The sequence below is a fragment of the Leguminivora glycinivorella genome, chromosome 12 (assembly GCF_023078275.1).
Source record: "Leguminivora glycinivorella isolate SPB_JAAS2020 chromosome 12, LegGlyc_1.1, whole genome shotgun sequence".
Lineage (NCBI taxonomy): Eukaryota > Metazoa > Arthropoda > Insecta > Lepidoptera > Tortricidae > Leguminivora > Leguminivora glycinivorella.
The window spans coordinates 13,159,609-13,173,231 of NC_062982.1; the positions used below are offsets into that span (position 1 = coordinate 13,159,609).

At 40.0% G+C, this 13,623-nt stretch overlaps 2 protein-coding genes across 2 annotated transcripts; one reads left to right on the forward strand and one right to left on the reverse strand.

Annotated features, from left to right (window-relative positions):
• Positions 1 to 7,712: 7,712 nt before the first annotated feature.
• LOC125231613 (pupal cuticle protein G1A-like) lies at positions 7,713 to 8,648 on the forward strand. Its single transcript, XM_048137077.1, has one exon. It carries the CDS (start codon positions 7,798 to 7,800, stop codon positions 8,581 to 8,583), a length of 786 nt encoding a protein of 261 aa, XP_047993034.1. The 5' UTR covers positions 7,713 to 7,797; the 3' UTR covers positions 8,584 to 8,648.
• A 2,402-nt stretch (positions 8,649 to 11,050) lies between these two features.
• On the reverse strand, positions 11,051 to 12,346 carry LOC125231612. The gene has a single exon (XM_048137076.1). The coding sequence runs from the start codon at positions 12,267 to 12,269 to the stop codon at positions 11,142 to 11,144; it is 1,128 nt and encodes a 375-aa protein (XP_047993033.1). The 5' UTR covers positions 12,270 to 12,346; the 3' UTR covers positions 11,051 to 11,141.
• Positions 12,347 to 13,623: the final 1,277 nt, after the last annotated feature.

Sequence of the window (13,623 nt, forward strand, 5' to 3'; positions counted from 1 at the left end):
TCGGTAAAAGCATGTAAATAATAAGTATTTTATAATTGTGCACACTGCACTGCCGCCTAGGACTTTCTTTACTCGCAGCGATAAAAGCTCTCATCGATAAAAATACATTCGCCAAGCAAGAAACGAAACTACATGTGAACTTAAAACCCTTTAGCACAACTTGTCTTGTCGCGCGACTTCAAGTATGGACTCGCGCGCGACAAGGCAAGTTGTGCTGTAGGGTCTGGAATACTAGATAGATAGATAGATAGATAAATTCTTTATTCAACCACAAACTTACATGCTTTGCAACACAAAACAAAATAAAGAAAGAAAGACGAAATACTAAAAAGACTTAACATAACATTATACAATAATTAGAACACTTATTAATTTAACTGAAGTATTGGTCGTGGAATGTCAGTTGTGGTATCTAATAGGCGCTGACTCAGCATACATGCTACGGAAGCCGCAGCGCTGATCTTCCGTCAGAACCTTATAAACTTAATACTAAGGGAACGACCTAGTGCAGCGCAAGTCGATATATATTATATTTATAGAGTGTACGAGTAGATAATAAATAAGCAAAATATTATTACAAGTATATAATGTTCATTAAACGCAATAAGAGTAAAGTAGGTATGTGAACAGAATAGGAATGATATTACAATGTACAATGATTAGTTATCGGTAAAAGAATTATAATCATGATGTGGAAATATAAAGGACAGATGGTGAGCGAGATGGGGTTACATTTTAAGAACTTCTTTTCTGTGTTTCTAATAAGTGTTGTCGTAACTTTGTTTTAAAATGAACTTTATTCTTTAGTATTCGTAGTGGTGGAGGTATGTTATTCCAACATTTTGTAGCGGAGTACTTAAAACTTCCCCTAAAAGCAGCGGTACGGTATTTTTGAGGCTAGGCTAGTTAGTCAACTTGTGTAATCCCGATTGCATTCGAACACTCGCTCGCTCTATAGACGAGCGACAAAACTATCAGAACTATACTCGTTTCTCGCCAACTCGATTCTAGTTTCTCTAATCGCTCCTCGCTCATCGTCGGCGCTAAAATAAGTGCCCCAATCACGTCAAGTCCAGGTTCTTGGCTGGATTGTGTTCGAGATGGGCCGAGGTCGACGCCCTCTGAAAATCGCCACTGAGCACCGTGCGAACCTCTATCGCCTCTACAATTTAAGGCATGCGTAAAATTGTGTGGTTTATGATTTTAAAGGACGACACAAGTTTTCTGAAATTTGGCATGACGTATTTGGAAAATTCGAGCCTTCCGCCATAACCGATTCTGCAGTCGAGTGGTCTAGATGTTTTTCAGGTACAAATAGTATGCTGATAGTATGCAGTTCCGTTTTACAGCGCTGGTGACTTCCTCGCACAACGTATCAGCATTGCGAAACAGTGAGGAAATGTCGCCAGCATCCTTGGTAGTCTTGGTACAATTCTTCAAGGGCCTATTTTAGAGCTAGGTACAATTATTGTTTTTTTTTTACTTTTGTCCAATTAACAAATTGTGGGCTTCGTAAAATAAAAATTAATATAAAATACTTAGCTTGTTTAAAATATATTTTTATATTCTATTAAAATTAATAGAATACCTATTGCCTAGGTACCAAAACGTGATTTCTAGTTATCCACATTTCTAATTTCAATCTTGTAAGATTCACGAGTCCACAAGTAGGCGACCGTCACGCACCATTAACAACAACATTCGTGTTTACTGCAAGTCGTTTTTTCAGATAAATCCGGAAACCTTGAATGTCTATAAAATTGGCGTCAATGCACTTGTTCGCATGTCCTTGAACGAAAGTACCTACGCTTCAGTTGCTGTGCACATAAATATCCGAATTATTTTGACCGAAGATTCATTCTTTTTAACCCCCGACGCAAAAACGACGGGGTGTTATAACTTTGACGTGTCTGTCTGGCTGTTTGTCTGTCTGTTTGTATGTCTGTCTGTCTGTATGTGTGTGTGTCTATGGCATCGTAGCTCCCGAACGGATTAACTGATTTAGATTTAGTTTTTTTTTTTAAAGCTGAGTTAGTTAACACTCCCGGTGTTCTTAGCCATATTTCATGAAAATCGGTCCACTGTGTCTGGGTTTTTTTAACTTTTAATTTTGTGGTTAGGTTATACGCACTTACGCATTAGACGTTTCCTTATTTATTAAGTTACTTTAAACAGGATGCTTTTAAACTAAAGATGATTTATAGATATTTGTTAATATAGCACTCATTTTCCGACTAAGGTAATTTGGCACCATTTATGAATGAAAATGAAAATGAAAATGAAAATGAAATATTTATTTTTCAAGTAGGCATATTACAATGCGCATATGAACGTCAAATAAAGCTACGCCGGCTCTAACCCTACGCCTCAGCCTCGAGAAGATTTCAGTCCCCCCTCAGTTGGGTGGGGGTATCCACTATGAATTCATTGATAAATTCGCCATACACTTTTAGAGCACTGTACGTCGATTTTAAGTTTAGTTTTCTTTCAACCTCTTTTTGCCAAGAGTGGCACTGAAACTTGAGTAGTTCATGTGCTCTGCCTACCCCTTTATGGGATACAGGCCTGATTGTATGTATGTATGTATGTATGTATATTTAACCCGGAGAGATCTAACTAAATCGACTGAACATGAACTAGTTAAGATGTAAATGATATCCTATTTCACGACTAAATTGTTTTTGACGGTTGGTTATTAGATTCCGGACGTTCGAAGCCTGCCTACGCCTTATTATTGTTAAGGTCCCATTTTGTGATGCAATAATTAGTAGAATTAATAATTTGTGTCGACACGGACAATTCAATATCCTTACTCAAAGGTATTTAAATCAATACTGAACTGGGGATAAAAAATATACAGTTCATTCGACCAATTGTTGTGCATATATAAAATAGATATTCGTAGGTACTGTGCAGTCAATGTGGTATTTGTAGTATTGGCATAAGATGTGATATCGTAAAATAACAAGTAGGTATAATACAACTAGGGAACAAATCAAATTATTTTATTGAATATTTTTTTGATTTGTTTTGTTTTGTTTTTAATGTTTGTTTTTTTTCCTTTCGTATATGATATCTATTTCAATTTATAATTTATTTAGCGTGACTACTTTAAAAAAGAACAAATAAAAAAAAATTAAATAAAATAATTTGATTTGTTCTCTAGTTGGCAGTACCATCTCTCTCGCTATATCGTAATCCTGCAAAGGATTCATATAGGAGTTGCAAGCACAAATTGCTCGCTCTTAGAGTTGGTCAAAAAGGCGCCTAGTCTTATCAGAGATAACATACACTAGAGAAATTTCATCAGGTACCACGTCGGGCGGGTGGTCTAGTGGCAATGACGTTAGCCGCGTAAGCTGAATACCCGGGTTCGATTCCCGGCTCGGCCACCAGTGGGCCTTGTCGTTTTTTCTTTCGTGGATGATATCTATTTCAATTTAAGTAGGTATAATGTTTCAATAATTTTAAGAAAATAAAAACCCTAGTGTAATTAAACTAACAGAAAAATATTAAAATAAAACAACGTAGTATCAAATTTTGCGTAATCGTACGTTCTATTTTTCACAAAGACAAAATAAAAATGTTGAACACAGACATAACATTTGTATCCCGGTTTATTAAATGAGATCACTCTATCTGGAGCTCATTCCACTTTTGTGAATAATGTCACTCGACTAAATAAATTATGCAAAATTACTTAGCGTCGTGTTTCTAACTAGATAACGTGACATCCGAAGCTTCAAATATTTCATTCTGTAAGGTTTATAGTAACTATCGTCGTCCTAGCTAAAGTATGGTCTATTTTTTAAAGATTTTATTTTGGATGTACTTACATAATTACATTAGAATAAGATGCTTAATGTTAGATAAGATAAGTACAAACTGTTTGATTTGACCAGTCCAGTACCCTACTCACGATAATATCTGTTTCATAGCTATCTATCTCTATCGCTCTTGCGCGACAGAGCCAGACTGCATTTCTGTCGGCGTCTAGCGTCGACGTTGCCATTCGGCTACGCCGGCAGAAATTAGTACCGAATAAAGGCAAGAGGGAAACTTAAGTACTTAGGTATTTATGTAAATATTAACTGTTTTAATATATAAATAAGTATCTGTTTATTATGAACAGCTGTCCTATCTTTTTAGGGTTCCGTAGTCAACTAGGAACCCTTATAGTTTCGCCATGTCTGTCTGTCCGTCCGTCCGTCCGTCCGCGGATAATCTCAGTAACCGTAAGCACTAGAAAGCTGAAATTTGGTACCAATATGTATATCAATCACACCAACAAAGTGCAAAAATAAAAAAAACCGGCCAAGTGCGAGTCGGACTCGCGCACCGAGGGTTCCGTACAAACCTGCAAGGTTTACAAAGTTCGTTCATTACGACAATCGAGTCATAACTATGGTATTTTTATTGCAAAATGAAATTCATAACATTACAATGGGGAAAGATGGAGGAGCATAAATTTAAGACAAAGATCTCTTTATCGTTTAAGTAATCCTTTATTTTATATTAACACATATCATTTATGCGTTTATGAGGAAATGGGTAGTAAGGTTAAAATTATTAAAAAAAAATATATTATGTGATGTAACTAAAAATTTATGGTTTTGGTAATTTTTCCTTTATCTATGCTATAAGACGTTGCTTCGTACCAAATTTCAAGATTCTGAGTTCACGGGAAGCACCCTGTAGGTTTTGATTCCCTTGCAAGTGTCGAAAATTTGCGGCATAAACGGCTGTATCTTTTGATTGCGTTGGCTTAGAAGTTTGATTTTTTCACAGCTTCAAGGGACAGTAGACCTGAGTAATTGATATAAATTTCAGCTTCATACCTCCACGCGTTCCTGAGAAAAAGGGTCTTGACAGACGGACGGACGGACGGACAGACGGACAACAAAGTGATCCTATAAGGGTTCCGTTTTTTCCTTTTGAGGTACGGAACCCTAAAAATGGAAAAAAATGTTTTATTAGGGTACCCCCCCTACATATAAAGTGGGGGCTGATATTTTTTTTCATTCCAACCCCAACGTATGATATATTGTTGGATAGGTATTTAAAAATGAATAAGGGTTTACTAAGATCGTTTTTTGATAATATTAATATTTTCGGAAATAATCGCTCCTAAAGGAAAAAAAAGTGCGTCCCCCCCCTCTAACTTTTGAACCATATGTTTAAAAAATATGAAAAAAATCACAAAAGTAGAACTTTATAAAAACTTTCTAGGAAAATTGTTTTGAACTTGATAGGTTCAGTAGTTTTTGAGAAAAATACGGAAAACTACGGAACCCTACACTGAGCATGGCCTGACACGCTCTAGGCCGGTTTTATTTAAATAAAAAACTGGTAAAATGTTATAGCCTAGTGAAATGTGTCGACAAAGTGACGCTGAAACGAATAAATTTTGTTAGTTAAACCTACTCGTACCTTTAGTAGTAGATATTATATACTTAGCCCCTTATTCATAAACGTTCACTAAAGTTATCAAGCCGATAAAGTTCATTTGTCACTTTCTGACGTATTAGTGTGATAGAAAGGGACAAACGAACTATATCGGCTTGATAACTTGGTGTACGTTTATGAATAAGGGGGCTAAGTATTATAGGCCAACAAAAATGACATATATGTACTTGCATATCAGATTAAAAAGATTGAAAGCTTTATAATATTCAAGCAAAATCAATTCACGCTTATATAGCGAACGATTAATAAAAGCACGCAACCCGGAACCGATAAGTATAGCATGATTAATTCTTTGTACTGGTCGCGCCCCAGCGACCGTGCGCCGACGCAGGCTGTTGGCGCGACTCAAACTTTAAGATAATGATAAGATACGTCAAGTGTCAAGATATGTTTTTCTTTAGCTTTTCTAGTTAAGGATTTTATAATCTCAAAAGAATTATATTATAGATTTCACTTATACACGGTGTAACATGAGAAAACCGAATAATTTTAACAGCGAATTCTTCATCGTATTATAAGAGTAAAATGTCATATAAACTTTACTGGATTTTGCCTACTTTCAGAGTTACAAGCATTTAAAAAAAATATAATTACTTATTATTTCTCAGAACAAAACGCTATGTTGATGGCGATGATGCCGTTATCGGACATAATCTAACTATCCTCGTTGATAGATGTCAAAAAATAACTAGTAACTCATTGTAAAAAAGTATTCTTCTAGAAAAAAAAAATAAGTGCCAGTTTTAAGAATGACATTTACTTTTGTGAAAATACATAAAAAAAACAAAAATTAGGTACAGAAAAAAATTTTTTTTTGCGAAATTTGCTTGCCGTCATATAACATTTTATCTTTATTTTGCCCTCAGAAATGCGTAGTTAAAATCTTTCGGTTCTCTCATGTTACACCGTGTAGACTTACAAACTAGTATTTACAGTAAGTACCTACCTACTTATATGCGTTTACTCCATATGAACGTCAGTGCTGATACTGTTGACAGTGATTACTTACAATTTAAAGAAAGGTTATTGTCGACAAAGACATTTATCGAAACCAATACTAATCGTATCTAGAACTAATATTTACGGTATCTTAAGATGATACAGGGGGGTCAATTCTCCATACAAACGCTCTCGACTATTTCCTAGTCCCTGGTTTTTGAAGATAGAGGAATGTTTTTTCCAACACAGATTATTATTATTTTTCGGACCATTTTGATTTTTTTGATATTCTTATTTTTAAAGACCCTAGAGCCTATCAAAAATTTCCAAAAACGGCCTTATTGATTATGGCGCAAAAAAAGTGTGGTATTCGAAATTGGTAACAATTAGTCTAAAAACTAAACGGTCCAACACACGTTATTTCATTGTTATTCAGATTCTCAAATTTCGTTACGATTGATTAAGTCTTGAAGGAGGAACCAGTCGAGAGCGTTACCTCGATGTTAATGATCTTTTCGCAATATCTTTTCACTGAGTTGTTCTGAATAAATATGTTCTGAATGGACATTTTTTTCGATAAATCTAGTTAATGACACTAGTATATTTAACTAAAATTCCCAAATTGAAAAGGGGGCTACTTTCCATTTTAGCAATTTCGCTCCTGCAGCGTCTTAAGATTATCTTGAAGTTCGAACCGAACCATTTGACGCGTGCGCGGTACTTGCTACCACTCAGAGAGTTGTGCCGTTCTCGTTCATTCTCATTTTACAATGGCGAATATTCTCGCGAGAGAACATTCCCCGTACAAATAAAAAAAAAAAATTTATTCATGTACCAAAAACAAAAAATAGCTCTGTTATAAACAGTTCATAAACTATATTATGGGATGGGATAGATGGGAGAATGTTCTCGGGAACGTCATATCTCTATCACCACTGCTGTCTCTAGAAACAACGCAATAACTATGGCTTAGGTTACAGCTAGAAGTAAATATAAGCTGTAGGTACTTAGATAGATAATATAATTTTTTTTAACCATTAAAATTAAATCATGGCAGTTAATTTGTAATAAAAAATAAGTTCAGTGCGTCATAAATGTCATAATAATGAAAACTAAAAGCCTCATAATGGCTCATCGTCGTCGCGCACTACATACGCCGACCGCGAAAGCCTCCACTCCGACCGGCGCTGCGCATACGCACTCTCCGAGGTCACACTCCAATTTGACAACTGACATTGTTCTAGGTGATTTTATTTTGAACCGAATTCGCCTTACGTTTAATTATATCCGGTCAGTATAAAAACGGCGGTGGGCAAGTCAAATGTATCAGTCGACCGACACGGTTTGAAGTGATCTTTGTTCGCCAGTAAATACATCACAGACCACGGAAAAATGAAACCGATGGTGGTGTTGTTCGCTCTCGCCTCCGTGGCTTGCGGGTCGCTGGTGCCGCTGGCGCAGCCGCCGCACCACCCCGCGCTGGTGCTGGACCCGCACGGCCGCCCGCTGGACACCGCTGAGGTCATCGGCGCCCGCGCCCTGCACCTGCAGGCCAAGGCTCTGGAGCACCACGCGCCCCTCGTGCACGCCGTCGCGCCCCTCGCCCACTCGGTCGTGGCCCCTGCTGTGGTCGCCCACGCCCTGCCCGCCGCCGTCTCGCACCAGTCCCGCGTTGACGTGCACTCCAGCCCCGCCGTCGTCGCCCACGCTCCCTTGGTCACCGCTCACGCCGCGCCTCTGCTCGGATACTCCGCGCACGGTCTGGCCGCCCATGGCCTCGCTGGACACGGACACTGGCTGAAGAAGCGTTCCCTCGGACACTACGCTCTGGCCGCCCCCATCATCGCGCACGCGCCCGCCGCCACCTCCCACCAGTCCCGTGTGGATGTCATCTCTAGCCCCGCCGTCGTGTCCCACGCCGTGCACGCCGCGCCCGTGCTCACTCACGCCGTGCACGCCGCTCCGGTCGTCGCTCACGCCATCGCTCCCGCCGCCGTGTCCCACCAGTCCCGCGTGGACGTGCACAGCAGCCCCGCCGTGGTGTCCCACGCCGCCTACGCTCCCGTCGCCCACAGCGTGCTCGCCGCTCCCCTGGCGCACTCTGGACTCCTGCACGCCGCTCCCCTACACCACTCTGCCCATCTCGCTCACTCCAGCCCACTTGTTCACGCGTGGTAAACAGCGGACCTGGCGAACACCAAATAATTATAAAATTATATAAAAAATAAATTATGTAAATATCACAAATCATTATTTTCTTAGATTCATCATCCTCCTTGCGTTATCCCGGCATTTGCCACGGCTCGGCTCATGGGAGTCTGGGGTCCGCTTTGACAACTAACCCCAAGATTTGGCGAAGGCACTAGTTTTACGAAAGCAACTGCCATTTGACCTTCCAATCCGAAGGGTAACTAGGCCTTATGGGATTAGTCCGGTTTCCTCACGATTTTTTCCTTCACCGAAAAGCGACTGGCAAATATCAAATGACATTTCGCACATACGTGAGATCTATGATGGTTCAAACCCGCGACCAGAAAACAATAAGTTTTCTTAGATTAACTGGTTTATACCCGCCTTCTTCCGTCTCAAATTTTATCTCATTTGCTTTTTGTTTGATCAAGCTGTGTGGGGCATGTATATTTCTTAATCACTACATAGTATAAAACAAAGTCGCTTTCTCTGTACCTATGTCCCTATGTATGCTTAAATCTTTAAAACTACGCAACGGATTTTGATGCGGTTTTTTTTAATAGATAGAGTGATTGTAGAGGAAGGTTTACATGTAGGTATAGTACCCGTGCGAAGCCGGGGCGGGTCGCTAGTTGTATATACTTTGATGACACGTCTAGTGTTAAACAAAGTATCGACTATATCATTACAAATCGGTTCCAATTTTTTATAAAAATAAATTAGGTATGTATGTTATCATCCTACATTTTAGTGTTAGGAATATATTGAGTGGTTTATTCCTTGGTATTTGTATGTGTCATTTGTTGGTCTAGGTCGGCAGTTTGATTAGTACCGCCTAAGTTGTAATGTGTTATTTGGGCATATATATGTTATAGAAATTAAATACCTATACTTGAGACCCAACAGGAGGGGTCAATTCTCCATAAAATAGCTCTCGACTGTTTCCTATCTGTGTTTTTTAAGATGAAGCAATATTTTTCTCAACAAAAATTATTATCATTTAGCTGTTCGGACAACTTAGTTTTTTTTTGATATTTTTTGGATTTTATGTAACTAGTCATGGGTAGGTTATATTAAACTAAAACTCCCTATTAATCGAATGAGGGGCTCCTTTAGATTTTTGCTTCTGTTGCGTCTTAAATCACTAAAAGTGTTTCCATTATATTTGATTTAAAAACTACTTGTCTTCAGTAATGTAATGTATACGAAACAAAGATGGCGATTTCGCAAAAGATAAACTAAGGCCGGGCTTCAAGTCGTTCTTAAGTTCAAAAGCTTTCTTTATGCTTTCTGATCCAACGCGGCAGTACCTATTGCGAGAGTCATGGGTCTTTCCGTCGGGAACGGCAGGGAGCGGTTTATTGGATTTCACCACACCAACTGTTAAAGATCAATTTGTTATTAGAAAACGGATAGAAAAATTGCATTTTATATCCACAAGAGTGCAAAGTTTAAAAGAGTAAAAGTATGAACTTTTAACGTGATGTCTTAAGCTGGTATAATTTACTTATAAATGATAATTTTGAATCATAAATATTGAATAAATTGATGGATTTGTTTCAATTTGACGTTTTGTAGTCAGTATTTTGTTGGGGTCGGTGTGGTGATAAAAATTGTGTTTCACTCGCTGTTTGTGATTTTAAGTTTTTAACTATAGTACCCATTACACATACTATAGCTAAAAACTTCAGTCTGTAATTTACGTGTATCAATGTTTGTTATAAAATAAATTTCCAAATACCTACTCCCGAAAAAAGGTAAGGATATATAGGTATAAAGCATTTACGGTTTTGTCCACCACGTCCACTACTATCAAAATCGCAATATACTTACGCATTTGTTTTTCACATGCGATGATAAGTACGTAGCCAAATGCACAAATACTAACGATGATAATACGTTATTGAAGATAGCTATCTCTATTGCTCTTCCGTATTGGGGATACAAAGCCGCACTGCGTTTCGATCGGCATTTGCATCAACGATTGTCAGTTCCGATGTAATTTTAGTTTCGTTAAAAGATTTTATGACTCTCATTCATAATTATAGTATTGCAATATTGCGGGCAAAAGCGTATTTGTATGTATTTGTATAAAACATTAAATTTGATCGTCACACAAAAAGCGTCAACCACCCTATTCACTTATTTATCTACATCGAATTTAAGGCAAGTTTCTTTGTTATGTTAGAAGTGAATAATCATCTTCCAATTTTATACATTAGCTACATATTAAAAATTATAGTATTGTATATACCATACCTTTAGACCATTATAATTATGGAGAGCCTTGGTGCGTGTAACCTTGTTATAATTACGTATCTGCTGACCGCGCGGCATCGGCATGCAATCTCCTATTCAAAAGCTTCTGTTACCTTCACAACTGTGCGAATATCGAGTTACGATAAATTACTACACAAGGTGAGATCTATGATGTATATCAGATAATTAGAACACATTTATATTACATAATTTATATATTTGTCTACTCGTTTTAATTATAACTAAAACGAAAACTACGTTATCGTTCGTCGAATCAATTTTTCGCTTTACCAATGGGCGGCATGGGCCAGAGGAGATGAATGGAGAAGGCCATGATGGGATAAATGCGAGATAGGAGCAGTCCACACAGCGGAGTGCGCGAGAGGAGCAACGTGGGCGACGTGAGAGGGAGAGGAGATCACGTCGACGCGGGACTGGTGAGACACGGCGGCGGGAGCCACGTACGCGACCACGGGCGCAGCGTGCGCCACGGCGATGGGAGCGGCGTGCACGACGGGGGCGGCGTGCGCCACCACAGCGGGGCTGGAGATCACATCTACACGAGATTGATGAGACACAGCAGAGGGGATGGAGTGAGCGATGGGAGCCCAGGACGAGAGCAGTGACCTCTTCTTCAGCCAGTGGCCGTGAGCGAGACTGGAGTGGGCACCGAGGAGGGAGTGAGCGCCGTAGACGGAGTGAGTACCGTGAAGGGGAACGGCGACGACGGAGTGCACGGGGGCGGCGACCACGGAGTGAGCTACCACAGCGGGGCTGGAGTGGATGTCAACGCGGGACTGGTGGGACACGGCGGCGGGAGCGATGGCGTGAGCGACGACCGGGGCGGCGTGCACGGCGTGAGCGAGCACGGGCGCGGCGTGCACGGCGTGGGACACGACGGCGGGGCTAGAGATGACATCCACACGGGACTGGTGGGAGGTGGCTACGGGCGCGTGCGCGTGCGCGATGATGGGGGCAGCCAGAGCGTAGTGTCCGAGGGAACGCTTCTTCAGCCAGTGTCCGTGTCCAGCGAGGCCATGGGCAGCCAGACCGTGCGCGGAGTATCCGAGCAGAGGCGCGTGAGCGGTGACCAAGGGAGCGTGGGCGACGACGGCAGGGCTGGAGTGCACGTCGACGCGGGACTGGTGCGAGACGGCGGCGGGCAGGGCGTGGGCGACCACAGCAGGGGCCACAACGGAGTGGGCGAGGGGCGCGACGGCGTGCACGAGGGGCGCGTGGTGCTCCAGAGCCTTGGCCTGCAGGTGCAGGGCGCGGGCGCCGATGACCTCAGCGGTGTCCAGCGGGCGGCCGTGCGGGTCCAGCACCAGCGCGGGGTGGTGCGGCGGCTGCGCCAGCGGCACCAGCGACCCGCAAGCCACGGAGGCGAGAGCGAACAACACCACCATCGATCTCATTTTGACGTGGTCTGTGTTGTTGATTCGACGAGTACAAGATCACTTCAAACCAAATGGCTGACTGATACAGTTAACGAACATTCCACGCTATTTATACTGACAACGGTCAAATAATTAGCTTATTATTTTACCAACCGTAAATTAAATACGAACACAATGTCAAGTGTCACATGAAAGTAATCGACCTTGCTCCGAGGGCAGCTTTAGCATTCCAACGGTTATTCAAAATCAGTTAAATCATTACGCGGTTGTCCGTCTTAAGCGGTTAACCACTGCCATGGAGCCTCAGTTAAATCTGTAGTGACGGCATTTAAACGTTCCGCATAATACTAATTATCTGTACCTATCTATTTACATAAGACAATAAACTTTTTATACAGTTAGTTCTACGTTCTACTAAGAATTACATTATACAAACTCGTTTGGTATGTTAGTTTGACTGGTATAGGTACGAGTATAGACCGTGATTACCACATGATGCACGTAGCTGCGTCGGCACATTGGAAACTCGACAAAGAACAAATAGGTAATCAAGATCACTAAAGACGTAAGACTAAAACTAACCGTGGATCATTTAACATATAAAAGAATTATTTAGACTGTAGGTATTTATTATCTATCATTTTATTTAGGGATTTGTTTGTGCAAAAAACGTAAGCCAGTAAGTATACCTACATAGAACACAGTGTGCATTAATATATTCAAATACAACACGAGTTAAATAATGTCTTGTACTCTAATTGTTAAATCTCTGAGCTTTAAATAGCAAACGAAAGTAACGCAGTCACATCTATGTCTATTTAAACCAATGATCAGTGTTTATTGAGAGTTCATACGTTTACCACTAACCGTGAATATCAAGTAGCAATTGTCGCAGAAACACCTGTGACTATGAGTAAAAGGGTCAAATGACTCTAATGTGAAGGTCAGACACACTTCTCCTTATGACACACTTATCCGTATTGACCTAAGGCATTAAGATTTCGAGAATTTCTCAATCTTGATTTTTTCTGTGAAAAACTTAATAGATTCAAAACACTATCTTTGCAATGTAATAATAATGACACCAATCATTTGGTCGGCGCAATTAAGAAATATGTTGAACTCATATAAAACGTTAGTGCTTATATTTTTATTGAACTGTGTAAGAAAAGTAAAATATGTTTTATTTTGTTATACTTTGTTCAAATAGCTCTGTTTATGGAAGTAGAAATTTTTACTGAACACAGTGTTTAAATAATTTCTTTAAGGAAACTGTAAGCCTAGTTTTAAAAATTTCCAGTGTTTATATATAACTATAAAAGACTGTTTATTTCTTACTTAAATAAATAAATAAATAAGATAATTTCAGTGT